The 20,055-nt window shown below is 42.1% G+C and overlaps 1 protein-coding gene across 4 annotated transcripts in view; it reads left to right on the top strand.

Moving 5' to 3' along the window:
• LCLAT1 (lysocardiolipin acyltransferase 1) overlaps window positions 1-11,992 on the top strand; it is a 224,223-nt gene extending 212,231 nt beyond the window's left edge. For all 4 annotated transcript variants that reach the window (XM_011972550.1, XM_011972551.1, XM_011972553.1 and 1 more), the window contains one exon: window positions 7,906-11,992. In XM_011972550.1, coding sequence (XP_011827940.1) covers window positions 7,906-8,408 — 503 coding nt within the window. In that variant the 3' untranslated portion in view covers window positions 8,409-11,992. The remainder of the gene's footprint in view (window positions 1-7,905) is intronic.
• The last annotated feature ends 8,063 nt before the right edge of the window (window positions 11,993-20,055 follow it).

Raw genomic sequence — 20,055 nt, 5'->3', positions numbered from 1 at the left:
TAGAACAGGTGGCCAGTGATCCTAGAGCACAGATTATCAACTTCTAATTCTGAATGCCATGGGACAATTTAATGTCTACGCTTCGCTTAAAATGTTTAAGGAGTGAGTTAGTAGGGATGGAGAGGAATATATGCCAGACATAATAGGGCTCAGAGCCAGAGTCAGTCCTCTAAACAGCTTTGCTTCTGTGCTGTGGGAGAGGAGTGGACTGCATGATGAGAATAAACCACATCATGCCCTGTAACAGACTCATCTCTCTCAAAGGACAAGGAAATCTAGAGAAAGAAGGAAGGTAAAGGATAGCAACCTAAATCTAAATTCACATCAAGTGGAAACAGTGATTATCCCACCTAGAGGAAGAATAATGATGATACAACAAGAACCTGTGAAGAGTATGTGCCAGGCACTTCTCTAAGCACTGTAAAGTCCACATCCCATTTGCTCTTCACAAAACCCTATGAGGGTAGGGACTGCTGTGTCCATTTACAGCCAAGGCTCATAGTGAGGATGCCAAAGTCATAGAGCTGGTCAAAGACAGGACTGAGAGCAGCCTGACTGCACCTTTTGTTCCCTAAGTATTCAACTTACGTAGGAGAAATGAATAACGTTCCTAGTAGGAAACAATAGTATTTTAATACTCAAAGAAAATGGTACTGTTTGAGCCTTAATACCAGTTGGTTTTAAGTGTTTCATGCATACCCTTTTATTTTGAAGCTGAAAGGTATAATATTTATTGGTATTTTTAGTCTAAATATATCTGAATTAGTCCATTCAAGACTGTTCTTCAAAATGTACTGACTAGTGCCAATCTGTCATGCTTTATTATTAGCTATGTACTGTTACATGTCTGTGTCAAAGTGGCACAGTGAATGATTGCTGAGTTACTAAATCCAAATTTTATCTTCTTGGAGTAATTTTTCTTTTTAATTTGAAAAACAATGTACAAAATCAGCAGCCTCAGCGTTTCCTTTTAACACAGATGCATCTTAGATGACAAGCTACTTAACTCAAAACTCTAATCCATGCAGTTAGATTTGTGAATTTAGATCTGGAAAATAGAAAATAGATTTTTATTTTAATTTTTTTAAAGCAGGTGTTCAAATGTAATCTTAAATAAGTTACATTTTGGCCAGGCACAGTGGCTCACCCCTGTAATCTCAGCACTTTGGGAGGCCGAGGCAGGCGGATCACGAGGTCAAGAGATCAAGACCATCCTGGCCAACATGGTAAAACCCCATCTCTACTAAAAACACAAAAATTAGCGGGGCATGGTGGTGTCCACCTGTAGTCCCAACTACTCGGGAGGCTGAGGCAGAAGAATTGCTTGAACCCACGGGACGGAGGTTGCAGTGAGCCAGGATTGCGCCACTGCACTCCAGCCTGGGGGACAGAGCGAGACTCCATCTCAAAAATAAATAAATAAATAAAATAAGTTACATGTTTATATAGTCTGCATATATTTGATTATGGAATGGAGAAAGAAAAATTTTAGTTGTTATGAGATCACTGGGTTAAAAAAATTGTGTTAATCTGTCATTGGACTGTGTAATTGGATCCGATACAAAGGCATGAACAAACCTGGATTTCTTCACTGTACTGTGCATGTAGAGACTACAAAAGCCTCTTTCCATTCTTTTGTTTTAAACATACAGATGTGTAAGGATTTGGGCTCCCTCCCATTCTCAGTGAGCTGGGACTCTTGTAATAGGCATGGGCTCAGCTTGATGTGCTTAGAGACACTTCATGCTGGATATTACATTCGTAAAATTCAGTCATAGCCTTTAAGCTTCTGTTACTTAAACATGAAGAAACTACTCAAGATTTCCTCACTCTGAGACTAAAAATTAAGATTTGAAATATTAAGCAAGTGCTTCATTCTTCCAGGGAATAAACAACTGTGGGCCCCAGTGAGTGTGGTTGTTCTAACACAGTGCTGGCTTTATAAAATATTAAAATATGAAACTTTCCAAGAGTCACAATGTCTGAAACAGAACAAACCTATCTTCTAAACCCCATATAGGCAGATGACAGAATAGACAGCATCTAGATTTATAATTTAAACCATCTGGCCATGCGTGGTGGCTCACGCCTGTAGTCCCAACACTTTGGGAGGCCGAGGTGGGCCGATCACCTAAGGTCAGGAGTTTGAGACCAGCCTGGCCAACATGGTGAAACCCTATCTCTACTAAAAATACAAAAATTAGCTGGGCGTGGTGGTGTGCACCTGTAGTCTCAGCTACTCAGGAGGCTGAGGCAGGAGAATCACTCGAACCCAGGAGTGGAGGTTGCAGTGAGCCGGCGACAAGAGCGAAACGCCGTCTCAAAATAAAAATAAATAATAATTTAAAGCGTCTAAAAAGCAATGAGATCTTTTAAAAATGGCTTTTACTGGTGGCAGCCACCTTAATTTGCCTATTTAAAAGTCTGTTGTTTTCATACCAAAAGATTTAAAGGCAGTATAAATCCTTTGTAACTGCAGGAACATTTTTTTCTTACATATTACAGTATTTTAGCCCAATTATAAATGGTAAATGAAAGAGGCACATCTCAACTTTTGACTATCCATTTCATTATTGTCACTTTCATATGAACCAAGCCCCAAGGCCATGCTGACCTCTTTTACCTGTTCCCTATACGGGGAAGCTCAGTTGTCTGTTGGTACTGGCTCCCTATGCCAGAGGCCGTGGTGCCAGAAGGTCTTGATAGGATATGAGAAATCAGTTCTTATTCTACAGAATTTGGCTCTTCTAGTCAAGAAGAACAGAGTTACATGTGGCTTTGTGGCTTTTGTGTTTGGAGACATTTACTTAATATAAAGCTTTAAAATTATCAAGACAGGCCAGACGTGGTGGCTCACATCTGTAATCCTAGGACTTTGGGAGAATGAAGTGGGAGGATCACTTGAGTTCAAGACCACTGAGTGACATAGCAAGACCCCTGTCGCTATATACATACACAAATATATATATATATATATATACACACACAAATATATATATACACACAAATATATATATATATACACAAATATATATATATATATATATACACACACAAATATATATATACACACAAATATATATATATATACACAAATATATATATATATATATATACACACATATATAGGTATCAAGATAGTCGACTCTCTCTCCATGTATAAAAGCGAGTCTCCATTTCCTCCTCTCTTGCTTTTGGAGTTAACACATTTTCGAGTCTCTATGATGCTTAAGGAAAGCCTAGGCTGCAGCACTGCTCAGGGAAATGAGTGTCAAGGTATAAACTCTCTTCCTTCTCTCCACACCTAGTTCCCTTAATCACTTTGTCTTTTTTAGTTTCTAACATTACAGCGTTACTCTTTACTTGCTTATAATATAGATGGCATTTTAATTAAATTATATCATTCCAAAGTTCTAGATTTTAAACAAGCAATTTTTAAAAACTTTTGGAATGTTACCTTTTTGTAAAGTGAACCCTTTCCCCCTTCACAAGATTGTTATAATTCTTTCAGAACCAAGACTTCGTAGAACCCAAGTTGAAAAAAAAAACATACCATGGAACAAGTCATAGAAGGTGCTACTATCCAAGAACTATACTATATGGCAAATACTGTCCAAAGAGCTCACTGTACATTAGCTCACCAAATTGTCAACACAACTCAATGGAGAGAGCATTATAATTATCTTCTATATTTTTAAATGAGAAGATAGCAGACCATACAAATATTGGTCAACTACTCATTTCTAGAGCCTTTTTAGTGGAGCCTTTTTAGTGCTAGTTACTAAGTCTAAAAAAGAAAAGACATGGTCCTTGCCCTTAATGTACTTGAGCATCTAGTAAGGGCACAGGATGGCAACCAGCTACCCAAATGAGGTTATCAGTGCATGTGCTTTAAGCATTCATAAGAGGCAAGGCCACTTTGGGCCTTGGTACTTGAACAAGCTCCTTCTTAGAACCCTTGGCATTTGAACTAGACATTGAAGGGATTTGAGATGAAATACTTCAGGAAAAAAGGCTGAATATTTGAGGCAGAGAGAGTATTTTTGGCAATTTTGTGAAATATTCGTTAGAATATTTGTGTTGAGTAGAAAAGTTAAATTAGGAGGTCTCTAACTGGCATTCTCAGGGCCCAGGCGAATAGTGCTATTGACAGTGGTATGGAAACAGTATTGAATTGTCATTTCCCCCCACATACTATGTTGGTATCAGTGGACTCCAGGAGCTAAAGTTAGAGGAAAAGAGTACAGCCTAGTAAACAGCCTTTATTGAGAATTTGCTATTTAAGCCCCACCACAACCTTCTTAGGTAATTTATAGGTACAGGAACTAAGTAAGCCATAGAGAGATTGAGTAACTCAGCAAGAGGCAGAGCCAGGATCCCAGGCAGTCCGTGTTCACAGCCCTCCACACTCGGTGCTGCCATGAATCTAAAATCTTTCATCAAGGAAAATTTCTCAGTGGTGCCATCAAACTTGCCATCTCAAAACTTGCCATTTCTATACTGAACATTATAATGCCACAGACACATGTGGTCCACACACACACACTTTACTGTAGATCATCAAGAAGAAGGAAGAAAGAAAGGGGCAGTCTTCTCACCATTTTAATACCTATTTGTAAAAACACATGACTGTGTTTGATCCGTAAGCATTAGGAACCACCTGTATGAGAAAGGCTGGGCCACGTGAATGAGCTGTTCCTAAGATTTTAAGATGAATTGTGACAGTCGTGTAGAATGACTGAGTAGAAAGGTAGATGGAGCTACATGGGGAAAGGAGATTGGTCAAGGCTGTTGTGAAAGGTGATATTGATGAAGACCTATAATCCTGATTGAGGAGAGAAGTATTTGGGCAGAAGGTAGAAGCAGAAGTATTGATTCCAGAGGAGTTTTGAAAGTAAATGAAATGTGAACATAGTTCTGAATCTGGCTAATTGGCATGACAAGTTACAGGAGGCAAAGACATCTTATTTACCTCCATGTGAGAGAAAGAAAAGGGTGGGTGGCATTGAGGTAAGGCAACTAAAACAAGGATTATGGTCGCAGTTGGCGGGCAGAAATGAATGGCCTCTGAGGTCTGCAGATAGAGAGTGCTCTAAAATATTAAACTAGCTTGTACTGTCTAGTCAAGGAAAAGCTTCATCTCTCATGAAGTAATACAGACGAAAGATTGCTTGGTTTTTTTGATGCAAGTGAGTTAACAGGTGAGACATATTAACATTTTATGGAATGTATCATAGTCTATCAGCGATGGAATAGCGTCTTTTTTGGATGCTTGATCGGACAGCCCACCTTTCAGCGTGTAAATTGCGACTGTAGTATACAAGGCAAGTGGTCAGCCAGCCCTTTCTCAAATGGTAAATAAATCACCTCTTGATAGCTAAGTCACAAAGCTTTTCCCATGGGCTTCTGACTACTGGCCCAGTTCTTTGTTTTTTTTGAGATGGAGTTTCATTCTTGTTGCCCAGGCTGGAATGCAGTGGCATGATCTCAGCTCACTGCAACCTCTGCCTCCCAGGTTGAAGCAATTCTCCTGCCTCAGCCTCCCAAGTAGCTGGGATTACAGGCATGCACCATCATGCCCAGCTAATTTTTGTATGTTTAGTAGAGATGGGGTTTCACCATGTTGGTTAGGCTGGTCTCGAACTCCTGACCTCAGGTGATCCACCCGCCTCGGCCTCCCAAAGTGCTGGGGTTATAGGTGTGAGTCACCATACCCAGCCCCCAGTTCTCTTCTTTGGAGCCAAGCAGGTCTGGCCTAGTCTGTCTTCAAATACAGCTCCACTGAAGCTTTCTTCAATGAGCCTTTCATTTGCACTTCCTCTACCCCCTACGAACAATATACAGCACTCCTGAAGGGCTCTCCTTTCAACTTTGAATCTAAGCCTGTTGATGTAGGCATTTTCATTTATAAAGTAGCTCTCATTAAGTGCTGATTATTTTATAATTCAGTTATGAAACCAAATTGAAGCCTGGTTCTTACCCTAAAGTAAATCACAGAGTAATGGAGACTGAGAAACATTTGCAGAAAACTTGAAGAATCATTTTTTAAAAAGCGAATATAACCTAACCCGTTCAGTGGAAAGGGTAAATGTGGGGGAATTGCTTCATATCTTTATTACTGCTGTTGAGGTAAAATGTAAAGTGTCAAATGTGCATGTCTTAAATGTACAATCTGATTATTCTGACATAGGTAAGCATCATGTAATCCACACCTGAATCTAGAGTGTGTCACCCAGAAAATTTCCTTAGGCTCCCTTCTCATTGTTTCCCACTGACTGTTCTGATTTCTGTCAGCACAGATTAGTTTCGTCTGCTTCATATGGTTCTGTAAGTAATCAAAGTCCTCATCAAAAGTTTCTCACCGAACGTAACATGGTTCAGAAGAAAGTAACATTTAGAGACTCCACACCAACAAGCCGTGTGCCCTTGGGCAAAATACAAACTTCTTGGCCTCATATAAAGAATTGGATTAAGTGATCCTCAAGGTCCCTTACAGGTCCAACACTCCACCTACATTTCTAATCTCTATGGCCCCACCATCTACTCGGTACCCTGAGCCAGAAACAAACCTAGATTCACTCCTCCCTGCTCCCCCTCCCCATTCTCCCACATCCAGTTGACCACTGTACAGTATCACATCAGTTCTTCCTCGTAACTTTTTTGGACATGTCTTTTTTGGCCCCTACCTCCTCTCCATTTCTTGCCTGCTGTACTGTAACAGCCATCAAACTACTCTATCTCTTTTGCCTCTGGTCCTCTCTAAACCATTCTGGGGTCACTGCCCCCAGAGAGTAATCTTTGCTAAAATGAAACATATGGGTCCCTTCTGTCTGAAATCCTTAAGTAGTTCTCCACCATTTAAAATGCTTCTCTGCTACCTGCAGAATTGAGTTTAAATTCTGAAGAATGATAACATGAGGGCCTGGAACACATGGCTGCTGCCTACGTTTAGTGTTCCCATCCCCACTGTGCTTTTCTGCCGAAACATTTGCTCTGCCACTACCCCACCTCATTCCTCTCCTTTACTAACCCCTTATGTGTTCCCATAAGGTCTATTTAGGCCTTTATGCATGCCTGCTTCCCCAGTTATGTTGAGAACATCTTGAGTGAGGTTTAGGACCATGTCTTACTTCACTGTCTATCTCCAGCGTCTAGCAATCTGGCCTGTGACTGCTGAAAACACATAAGTGAAAACACTTAACCCCCTAAGTTAAATTCAGGATGACAGGATACAGGATCAGGATCTTACTTGGAGTTCAGGTTTATTTATCTATTTATTTTTAAAGACTGAGTCTCACTATATTGCCCAGGCTGTACCCCTGGGCAATAGTGATTCTCCCACCTCAGCCTCCCGAGTACCTGGGCGACAGGTGTGTGCCCCTGTGGCTCAAGCTGATGTTTTTAAAAATAAAAAAGTATATGGAACTTTTCACGTTTCTCACCACCTAAGCCTGATTTTAAGTGTTTCTTTTCAGTAGCTATCATGGTAACATTGGGTTAAAGGTGAGAAAGTCTACTTTTATTTGGAGAGATGGGTATATTAATAGGAGATATCAAAACTGAATTCTGTTGGTGTTTAAGGAGCTAGCCCTGTAATGTTTGATTCCCATCTCAAATTTGAGTTAATGTGCTTAATAGTTTTAGACTGGCAGATTCCTGTTTCTGCAAAGGAAGATATTTTCTTTCTAAAGGTTGTTGTGGTAATTAGCAAGCAGGAAATAAAACTAAAGATGACTGATAAATATTGACCCAGGTGTCCAGGAACACCAGTATCTCTAACCTTTGTTCATTGTGGTTCACACTGTCCTGATTTTTCAGTTTCTGGTGCTGCCCTGCAGTGTGAATCAGCATTATCACCCAAATTGAGCACTGCTTAATCTATGTTTTTATCTTTTCAAAACCTAGGTAAGAACCTTGATGCTATACATGATATCACTGTGGCATATCCTCACAACATTCCTCAATCAGAGAAGCACCTCCTCCAAGGAGACTTTCCCAGGGAAATCCACTTTCACGTCCACCGGTATCCAATAGACACCCTCCCCACATCCAAGGAGGACCTTCAACTGTGGTGCCACAAACGGTGGGAAGAGAAAGAAGAGAGGCTGCGTTCCTTCTATCAAGGGGAGAAGAATTTTTATTTTACCGGACAGAGTGTCATTCCACCTTGCAAGTCTGAACTCAGGGTCTTTGTGGTCAAATTGCTCTCTATACTGTATTGGACCCTGTTCAGCCCTGCAATGTGCCTACTCATATATTTGTACGGTCTTGTTCGGTGGTATTTTATAATCACCATTGTAATCTTTGTGCTGCAAGAGAGAATATTTGGTGGACTGGAGATCATAGAACTTGCATGTTACCGACTTTTACACAAACAGCCACATTTAAATTCAAAGAAAAATGAGTAAGATTATAAGGTTTACCTTGTAAAAACCTAGGGCATATTTTGGAAATGTTCTAAACCTTTGTAAGCTCAGATGCATTTTTGCATGACTATGTCGAATATTTCTTACTGCCATCATTATTTGTTAAAGATATTTTGCACTTAGTTTTGTGGGAAAAATATTGCTACAATTTTTTTTTTAATCTCTGAATGTAATTTCGATACTGTGTACATAGCAGGGAGTGATCGGGGTGAAATAACTTGGGCCAGAATATTATTAAACAACCATCAGGCTTTTAGCAGACAAGGAACACACACATTTTTCTTAAAGGCCCAATCCTAACAGACTCCCCATACCAGAGGCAGATCTGGAACTCGTCAACAATGGCCCGGATCACATGCTGTTACTGGACTGCCCAGGTCACCTCACTGAGGTGAGCGCTGTTCCTCCAGGTACTAAGGCAGGTGGTGCCCAGGCTCCCTCCCTTGGCACACTTCTTCCTGCGCCAAACCCATCTCATCCTTAAGATCAGAAAACGGAACCCCCTTGTCGTGAAACTGATCGAGCGTTTTGACAGGAAGCCCTTCATTATTCATAACATCGTGTGCTGACCAAGATGTCAGAAAACCACCTGTGCCCTTTTCTCTCATGGAAGCTAAAACCTGGACTCAGGGAGCAACCACAGGCTCTCCACTTTGAAACTTTAGTTTGAATTTTAAAAGATAGAAAGTAATACAGTTTAAGTTCCTTTCTCACACTCAGTGTTGCATGCTTAGTGCTAGTTTCCTTACAACATTTTGGCAGGTGTAGCTTTTTTTGTTAAAAATGGTATACATGAAGTCACATATTTTTTTAAAGGAACACTTAGAACATTCTGTTACTCCAGTCAGAAACCGTCTTTTGAAATATTTCTTTACAACCTACCAAAAAAGGAGAAGGTGGTTTTTTCTACATTTGTGTGGGTATCTAACATCTACCATTAAAACAACAAATGGCTTGCAGACAGGGCGGTAATGGTTTATCCTAAATTATTCAACCCCTTGTAGCCTTGACAAATTTTACCTTAAAACCAAAATGAAAACACAAAAATTAATCCTTTATAATGATAGCAAGTGACCTTTCTTTTTAGTTTTAGCCTTCCTTTTTCAATAGTAATATTTAAACCCCCTTTTGACCAGTTGTTGCCCAAATATTCTTGTCATTTGGAGTCAGTGGAAAATCCAGCACACCAAGCACCAGTCTCCTTCTGAGGCAAAAGAAAAGTGTTGTTGTCATTTTCACTCTGTTGGAGCTGCACACTTTTTGTTTATTTTGTTTTTTTTGTTTTTTTTGTTTTTTGTCATGTAAGAGGGATGCTGGTCAGAGCTGCAGAAAATATGAGGCAATTAAAAGTCTTTAGCTGTTAGCAAACCTGTCAGTTTTACTTCTGCACTGAACCAGCCTCAGAAACTACTTACTGCTTTATGTACTCTTTGGGCATGAATGCCTTCTCTTTAATTACATCTCATTTTTGCTTGACAGTGACCTACCCAATAATTGCATCATGCATTGCCATGAAAGGTAAACACATTGTGAACTGAACTTGCCAAGCAGATTCTGTGAGAAAGCACTGGTCTAGGCTGAACACTGTTGGACACATCGTTTTTATTGGAAGAGTATTAACTGGTGCCTCTTCTGAAACACACCAACCCATATTCCGCAGCTCCCCCAAAGCTGTTTCTGATCCTGCTGGGAGCAGCTAGTTATTATGCACATCTGCTCCAGACCCAGCTCTTTAACTTCATGGTTTTATGGCTTGTTTTCTTTTTTTTTTTTAAAAAGCACCTTTTTTGGTTGTTTCCCCTTAATAAAAGAGGTTTCTAATTCATGTTTCTCTAAGATTTCCTTTGGTTGTATTTAGGAACACAAGTAGTTTTATAATCAGGATTGCATTTGTGCTGGGTAAGAGGAGAGCTGTGCTTTCTACCCCAAAGTTGGTAATGGAGCCTGTCTGCCCTTCCTACAAACTCAAGAGGCTCATTGTTCAAGGTGTAACAACATTTCATTGCATGCCCTCTAATGCTTTGAAACCTTTAGAAGGGAAAATCTCGTTTTTTACAATTTTGTTCCTTTTCATCATAGAAAACATGTTTAAGATAAAATACAAACTTGACCTACCCCAAATTCATAAAGTACATTTAATGCTGTATAGCACTAAAACTTAGGGATATAGACACTGTACTTGCTTTTTAAGAATTAGAAATAGTAACTCCAAAAATAATTGTCCTTTTTTCTTTTTTTTTTTTTTTTTTGCAATAAGGCTCTTGAAAATTGTCATTATTTGTGTTTTCCTATACATTCATCTGTGTGAAAGTCTTTTTCTTCTTTGATTTAAAAAAATTAAAGAACTATACAGTTAATGGTTTAGAACTTAGAACTACTTAGAATTAATACTAAAGTGTCAGGAAGAAATTAATTTAGCTTCAATAATTGTGACTGGCCTCAGGAATTCTCCCTTCCACACCTGCCCACCTCACCACACCAGAGCCAGAGCAGCTGCTTGTCTGCAGCAGGACAAGTTCCTATGTACGCACTTCCAGTTCTTTCATGGTAAGCTCAATGGACTTTGAATTGTTTACAGTGCTATATGTCCAATTGTTAAATGTACCATTCTGAACGGTGTGAAGGCAAGTGTGGTTTATTTATGACATGAACCATGCTACTTAAAATATGAACTCACAAGGAAGGGCACTCATTAGGTAACAAGTTCTTATACCAAACTTCCTTGATGAAATAAGCCAAAATAATCCTAAAATTCATTAGAAGAACTTGATAAAAGATGCAAATAAATGTTAAAAAAGAGCTCGTAAATTTAGGACTCCTATAAAATCCTTGTTTGTTAATACTATTAAAACTCAGATTCAAGGGAAATAACAGCTTCCGCCTGAGTCACTTTGAAATTACTTAATTCAGCTGCACCATGTTAGAAATCATATATTGGCAGCCAAGACTCTGAACTCTGCAGAAACATTTGTTTCACCCAGACTTCAGACTCTAGCCCTGACTATGATGCCCGTGTGTGCATTTACAATGAAGACTCCAACGGAGGGAGCCTGTTGGTGTTCAATTGTTTACATTTCTTTATACAAATAATGTGCTTTCAGTGCCTTAGTTACAGCTCCCTTTCTTTTTCTTGTTCCAAGGATTCTGTAGTATGTAGTCTGTTTCTTAGGTAAAGTCTCTCTTTGCTACTGAAAGGGAAATGGTCTCTAAACACTGGTCACTGTAGCAGGTAAACACTACTCTGAGGTGGAGAAGTGAGCTTCATGCTGAGGTAGTGGTTGCCTTAGAGCTGTTATTTATGCTGTAGAAAACGAAAATGGTTTTGCTACCTGATAAGCTTCAGATTAGTTATAGCCCTAAAGTTATCCTGTACCTACATTAAATTTTCATTTCAGAAGAGAATCTTGGTTGTGGTAATTCTTTTTTTTTTTAAGATCATTATGTGCAAAACACCAAGTTTTTAAAATAACTCACAGAAAGGCCTTAGTTTTCAATGTCTGATGGTGTATTTGAGTTGTGTTATCTGTAATATACATCCCAGAATAAAGGAGTGAATTAAATAGTTTGCATGCGTGTTATGTTCTGTTTTTGCAGGAACGACAAGTAACTGCAGGTGAAGGTGCTACTCCCCTCCCCCTCCCCCGCAATGCCTTGCAGTGCAGTGTCTAGTGTTAAGGAAAAAGCTGGCCAGTTAGGTCTCTTTTTTTTCCACAGATGTCAAGAAAAGTGGCCTAATCAAGAAAATAATGTACTACCCCCACAACTGAAAAAGTCCAGGCACCACAATTGAATTCAGGACTCAACGAATGTCATCAGAACTTGCTTTTCCTCCATCTCTTAGCACAGCCTTGCTATTGAGAACAATTTGGTTGTTCCACAAATGTGGTATCTTACATAAATATCAGCATCACCAACTCTTAGCTAAGATAAATGGGACTCTGTGCCCCGGTCCCTGACCTCATGTCGGGGAGTATATAACTATCTTGGACCCAAAGCTGACAAATGTATAAAAATGTGTTTAGCAAACAAACACATGAGAATCATGGAGTCTCTTGTAATGGGGCCTTCTGCAATGCCCCACTCTGTCTTCTCAAGTGAGCACCTTGTGTGATAGATTCATGTGGAGCGGAGTCCACAGCGTTATTCCCTGGGAAAGGGAAATGCAGGACCAGAAGAGCACAGGCCCGGCCCCAAGAGCACCAGTGCTTGTGGGACTCCTGTCCTCCGTTTAAGCAAAAGGAAGAGGAGGGCTTTGTTTCTCACCACCTACTTACACCTTCAGCATTATTTTTTTCACTGATAAATTATAGAAAAGGCTTAAGCAACCCTCTCTGGAGGGTGGATTTCTAGTGAGGGCTTCAAATTCCAGCTAGTACGTCCTGGAATGGACATAAGATACTAATCCACACATATACAGATACTAATCCACACATATACATATCCACACATACACATACTCAAATATTTTTAAACTAAATTACTAAAGAGACAACTTGTGTTGTCCTTGGGTTGATCTGCAGGATCCATGTGGGGTGACATGATGCCTGCAGCCACTTCAGCCCTGCATCCTCTCAGGTTCAAGTCCAGTGGGAAAGAACAAGAGAGACTGCTGCCCCTGTGGCTCAACAACCACCCCGTATTGGGTTTCAGTGCCCATCCCTGAACCAGTCAATTGCCCAGATACATGATGTGTGTTAACAGCGCTGGGTTACTTGCGGAGCCTGTTGAGTAACCTGGACTGCATGGATGGGGGAGGGATGAATTTTAAGACAAAAATTAAACACTTGTTATCAAGAACAGGATGAACTGACACTGGATGGCCAAATGACCACAAATGTCCACCACAACTATCAAACTTCCCAACCTCCCAGTGGAGGGAGGCTGGAGCAAATGAATGTGATTTCCTGTGCAGTGAGAGACATCAAGAGGCTGGGCAGCCTTGTCCATCCACACCAGGGGATATCTGGGAACCTAAGGGTTCTCCATAGCTGTGTCTGGACAATCTCATCAACAATTGGTCCATCTGAATTATTCAGTCATTGCCTCCACACAGATCAGTATTGAGAGCATTTCCTTATGGGAAGTTTCTTGAAGTGTAAATACTACAGCTCTAACGGCTCTCCCTGTTGGCAGAGGCAGTTCCCTCCTTCCTTGACACTCAAGCTGTCACTACCAGCCACGTCTTCCTCTTCAGGGCCGCCCTTACTTCTGTTCTGCACACCACAACTATTGCATCAGACCTGGGCAGGTCTGGCAACATCCCATCAGTGTCCTGCTCCCACATTCTCCCCACGCCAGTCTTGGTGCACTAGACTTGTTCCTTGATCATCCTGCGACACCAGTTGTATCATGGAGCTTCCCTTCTTGTAACTCAGTGCTTCCTTCCAACTACTGGACAGCCAGACTCCTCTGCCTCCCCTGGGTCCTCTAGCCCAGCCTTAACCTTGTTCCCAGGCATTTTCTCCTGTGCGAACCTTTTCATACCAGCGCAACTGGTTGCCCAAACCTCATGTCCTCTCTCCCTTTCCCAACTTTGCACATATTTCTCGTTTGTGAAAGGTGCTTGCTTAACCAGCCCCAGTCTAATTGAATCCCACTTTTTCTCTGAAGCTTATCCTGATCAATCTAGCTTGAAATGTCCTCCTCCTACCATGGGTGATATTTCTCTGCAGCTCTCGCTTGACTGTATTCCAAGCTGTCTTATGTTACAGTTATGTTTCAGTCTTATCACCTCCATTGGATTATAAACCTCTGGAAAGCCTAGATAAGGGTATCTAATATTTCTCTTACCCCAAACAGTGTTCAGCTCAGCCATTCTTTTTGTACAATACATTCTTAATGGTGATTGCCTGAAGTTATTCATAAAGCATCCTGTTCTAAATGAAAGCTGGGTGGAGAAGTTTACAAATTTAAAATTTAAAAATAATAATAATTGAAGGCCAGGTGCGGTGGCTCACGCCTGTAATCCCAGCACTTTGGGAGGATGAGGCAAGCGGATCACCTGAGATCAGGAGTTCAAGACCAGCCTGGCCAATATGGTGAAACCCTGTTTCTACTAAAAATACAGAAATTAGCTGGGCATGGCGGCGGGCACCTGTAATCCCAGCTACTCAGGAGGCTGAGGCAGGAGAATTGCTTGAATCCAGGAGGAGAGGTTTCAGTGAGCTGAGATCACGCCACTGAACTCCAGCCTGGGCAACACAGCGAGACTCTGTCTCAAAAATAATAATAATAATAATAATAGAAGTGCAAGCCCATCTACTTCTGGAAAATAGATTTTTTGATAAGAATAAAATTACTTGAAATGATTCACCAAAATATTAATATCTGCTCTTAGAAAAGTGGGCTCAACATGTGTACCCTCAAGAAGCCTAGGTCAGGTGATTTCACCATGCCCTCTTCTATACTTGAGCAGAAGAGAACTCGCCAAGGTCTAACATAATTGTTACACATTTACCCTTGTCCCACAGTGCTGCTTCTAAGAACCTATTCCAACAGTACACTGGCCAAAACAAAGATAATTGTAAGGTGCATAAACAAAAGTCCACAGCCCTCTCCATAAGAATACTGGAAACAACCTAATGTCTGTGGTGGGGAACTGATTGAATAGTCCATGGTACAATTACACTGGTTACCACCTTATCTGTTCCCATGTTCATAGCAGCATTATTCACAAGCACCAAAAGGAGGAAGCAACACAAATATCCACTGGTGGATGAATGGATAAACACAATGTGTTGTGTACATAGACGCATACACACAGACGCTGGAATATTACTCAACCCTTAAAAAGAGGGAACTATTATTTGCGACGGGGATGAATCTGGAGGATATTATACTAAGTGAAATAAGTCAATCACCAAAAAAATAAGACAATACCTACTTTGGGGTATATTTGTTAAGAGTGAAAATGGAAGCTCATCTTCCTAATAGTCTGGTAAGTGCTACATAAGCTTAAGGGTTTTGTTACTTACGGTAAGTAGTTTCGAGTCTACTTCTGAAGCAATTGGTGTAGGGCTCCACCTAGACAATGCAGGCAGCAGGTCAGCCAGTCCTGGGCAGTCGGTCGTGCCGGCTGAGTGGCTGGTGTGTGGGAAGACCATCCCACCATAGCCGTCTGCCTGGGGGAGCTTCTGGGGACTCAGGAACCTTCTGGGGGAGTGTAGGAGGGGGATTGCCACCCCTCATCCAGTCCTGGGTCTTCCAGCCAAAGTGTCAGTCCCTTAGCAGAGCCAGGAAGAGTTCCAGATAAACATTCACCAAATCCAGTCAGCTCTTCTCCCACCATAGCGTCTCTCCAAAGGCCTCCCTCTGCAAGCTCTCCCCAAAAGCCCCCTTGACATGACCTCTCAAGCATCCCCGCTTGTGGGGAGTGAGCAGGGAACAGACAGGGCTCTCTCCAGCCTGGCGCCAGACTCTGTCTCCTCCCTCCCAGGCCAGGACTCTTAAGCCAGGCGCATTAGAATCACCTGCAGAACCTTAATACCTGCATCCAGGCCCCACCCTCAGGACGCTGACTTCATTGGTCAGGTGTGCAGCCTGAACCTCCAGAGCCGTAAAAGCTCCCAGGTGATTCTCATGAGCAGCCAGGGTGCCCGCCCTTCTAAGACCTCAAACTTAGGGCTTCCCCTCTCTAGGCCTCTGGTCCCTCATTTGCAAAATAAGCATTTGGTTGTAAGTATTCGGGAAGCCGAGGTAATTTATAAGTTGATGGCATTCAGTAAATATTAACTATTTACTGGATGTGGGGCCCCGGCTTAGGACTAGGGACGGTGCAAAGATACATAAGCTTTATTTGGCTGGGTGCAGTGGCTCACACCTGTAATCCCAGCATTTTGGGATGCAGAGGTGGGCAGATCATTTGAGGTCAGGAGTTCAAGGCCAATATGGCGAAACCCCGCCTCTACTAAAAATACAAAAATTAGCCGGCATGGGGGCACGTGCCTGTAGTGCCCCCAAGGGAGGAGGAGGAGGCAGGAAAATCACTTGAACCCAGGAGGCAGAGGTTGCAGTAGCCAAGATCATGCCACTGCACCCCAGCCTGGGTGAAAGAGCAAGATTCTGTCTCAAAAAATAAATAAGCTTTATTCTTTGCCCTATGCACACATGTGTATGTGTACACACACCCTTTTCCTTCCAAAAAAAAAAAAAAAAAACCAGTGTTTGTGAAGCATTAGCTTCCAAATGTGAAGCCAACCAGACAGAAACGAAGAGGGCAAATAAACAAGAGAGGGCATCCTGTGCGAAGGCATAGCCGTGTATCTGGTACAAAAATGTGGGTACAGGCAGGCCTGAAGGCTTCCCAGACATATCTGGTGAGCCCAGGGCACCGACCCCGTTACCACCTTGTCCATTGCCCAGGGGCTAAGTAGGTGTTGTGGACAGTAGCTGGCAGTGCAATCTCCAGAAACCATTATGAAATGACAAATGACCACAGCCTGCTCCCTGTAACCATTTGTATCCACCTTGCTGACAATGGGAATTTTCTATCCCATGGGCTGGCTGGAGAAAGGGCCCTTCTCTTCAGCTCTTCATCCTGTAAGATTGAAACTCCATCTAAGAAATAACCCCTTATGGCCAGCACCTGCCAGGGAAGGGAGCGGCAGACTTGGTTCCTCAGGGTTGGTTCCTCCGGCAGCAGGGAGTGGGCCGAGGAAGGGGGTGGACTGCTCAGGGGGTGCGAGTGCACAGTGACAAATGTGAGGCTGGGCCTTCAGCCAGGCGACAGCAGGCACGGGCTTTGAGGAAGCATGAGATCATTCCAAGAAGGAGAAGGGTGCGCAGAGCCAAGAAGATGTCCCCCGCCTGCCTCTTCCGGTGGAGATGACTTCACTCATCCTGAGGCTATGATGGCTGGAGAGCCAGCTGCCTTGATGAGCCAGCCCGGGGTTCTGCTCAGGAGAGCCACTGAGGATGAGAAGTCAGCCATGGGTCCTTCTAGGGAAGTTGTGGGGGGAATAGTGGCTGGAGACAGGGTCAGCTTCATGGGTGTGCAACTGGTGCATTTGCATAGGGCCCTGCCCTCAAAAGGGGCCCACACTTGGTTTAATGCTCTGCTGTCACTGTCTTGAATTTCTCAATAGTGTTTGAACAAAGGACCTCCCATTTTGTTTTTGCAGCAAGTCTTGCAAATTATGCAACTGGTCCTTGCTGGTGGCTATAGTAGGCTAAGGAAAGTCTGATTTAGAATCATGGTCCTCAGCCCTGGCTGCTCATGGAAATCACCCAGGGCACTTTTCAAAACTATAGGCAGCCAGCCTTCCCACCCAACCCCAGAATGAAGACAGGCACCCTCCCTGGTGATTCTCACGCACAGCCAGGCTGGAGAACGTGGATTTCGAGGAATGATGCTCCCTTGCTTGTAGCCTGTAAGCAGCCCTGGCTGAGCTGTGGCACCCGCTCCTGAAGAGGCCTCACTGTGCGGTCTGGCGTCATGGAGCCCACTATGCTGTCCTGAAGGCCTCTCCCCTGTCTCCTGGAGACCACACAGACCTGAAGGTCAGGACTGGATCTTATTCATATTTGTACCAGTCACACAGCTGGTGCTCAAGAAACTTATTTTCCCTCTAACTTGTTTGAACTAAACAACAACACGAGCTTTGAATTTTTTCATTGCCTCCTTAAATTGTGGGGCTAAAACACCTCATGACTCACTAGCACAAACTGCTCCTACTAGCCAGAGGAATGTGGATGCTAAAGAAGGACTTCTCTTCTCCGGCTGAAATTCCTCTGCTACTCCTGAGCTCCAGCTACTACTTGAGAATTACATTTCTAATACAGCTTCTTCAAAGCCTAATTGGCTTATCAGATATTTCAGTTGTCCTGTTGTTTCTCAGAAACTTTAAAAATAGTTTAATTTTGAAATATCTATTTTTTTCACGCATGTGAAGTGCACTGTGTTTTGCCCGTGCATTCTGCGCAGTCTTTCTGTGTTTATTTTTGCAAAAGGCATTAGAGATGAGGAGCCTGCTGTTCTCACGCAGCACACGGCCCAGGTGGAAATAGACTCCATTAGGGCGAGGACAGGTGGTGATAGATCAAGGGGTGATGGAGATTTTCCGAGATTCCAGCAGTGCCAAAGGATTTGAAGGTGGTAGAGGGTAGGTCCTGTTGTATTACAAGTTGTTATGTCCCATTTGGTTAGAATACTCTAGAAAAGCAGAAAACCATTTCTAGAATATTCTAGAAAAAACGTTTGGGTCCTGAGACCTCTTTACACACTTACAAATTATTGCAGCCTCTAAAGAACTTTATGTGGATTATATCCATCAATATTTACTGTAACAAATATTCATATGTATATTACGTATATTTATATATTTACGTTTATGAATATATGTGTATATGTTTAAAATAAATGTTACAATATGTTAAAGTAAATGATTAATTTTTATCAAAAATAACTATTTTCCAAAACAAAAATGTAGCAAGAAGTATGGCATTGTTTTACATTTTGCCCGTCTCTTCAATGTCTGGGTTGCTAGAGGCTAAATTCTCATACCTGTTCCACAGTCAACCTGCTGAATATCGCATGTCATATAGCCTCTGCACAACTCCACTGTACACTTTTGAGAAAATGAGAGTGAAAAAGGCAAATAACATCTTAGTATTTCCCCTGACGCTACCCAATCAGAGAGCAGAGAATACCGTTTTGACCTGATGGACCCCCTGAAAAGGTCTTGGGGTGGAACAACAGGTGTCCCCAGTGTAAGAACCGCTTTCTGGATGTCCGTGTCTGGTATGTGATTTGGCAGCCGGGGCTGTGAAAGACAGGGAGGAGTTGGGGACAGCCAGGCCTGGTGATCAGGAGACAGGGCTGGGGGACCAGCTCCCTTAACTCCACAGCTGTAACACTGAGCACGTCCCTTCCCATCTCCGAGCTCTCTGCATCTTAGTTTCCTCATCTGTAAACTGATGACATTGAGCTACACCAAAGAATTTCACCCAGGCTAAATAATAGAACTACCTGGAGAGCTGTGGGAATGTCCAAAAGCCAGACCTCGCTCCAGAAGGATGGTATCAGGATATCAGAATGTGAAGCTGGGTGTTAGTATCCGGAAAAGCTCCCCATGTGGCACTTCGAAAGGTCACAGGTGCCAACCTAAAGGCATACCCAGACATCAAAGCTGGAACAATTTGAGCAACAAAATAAATAATGATAGAATGAATCACCCACAGGGTACAGGAAATATTCACAAGTTCATAGTAACAAAAAATTAAATACATAGTAAATGGGGAGAGGGAGCCACTCTTCCTTATAGTAGCATTCCAATTAATAAATGTTGAAAAATGATGGAGATAGCAAACCACCATTTGGCAAACACCACAGTAATAATCATTGCAGACACGAATCATTGATGGATACTGAATTGAGTAAAAATATATGAGAAATGTGATATGTGCATAGCCTTGCAGTGTCTCCCCAGGAGCTAGGATTAATTACAAAGGGAAAAATAATAACTTTATAGAGAAGACGTCTAGCAAACACTGTCTTAAGTGATCAAGGCCAACACCACCAGGCCTAAGATATATTGATGTCAGGTACTCCCTGAGAAAGACACAACATCATTCTTGCAAAAAATACTTAATCTAATCCTGAGGAAACTTCAGGCCTAAATTGAGAGACGTT

This window comes from Mandrillus leucophaeus, unplaced genomic scaffold (assembly GCF_000951045.1).
Source record: "Mandrillus leucophaeus isolate KB7577 unplaced genomic scaffold, Mleu.le_1.0 Scaffold13, whole genome shotgun sequence".
NCBI lineage: Eukaryota > Metazoa > Chordata > Mammalia > Primates > Cercopithecidae > Mandrillus > Mandrillus leucophaeus.
The sequence above is the reverse complement of the archived record's forward strand: the minus strand, read 5'-3'. Positions and strand labels throughout refer to the sequence as shown.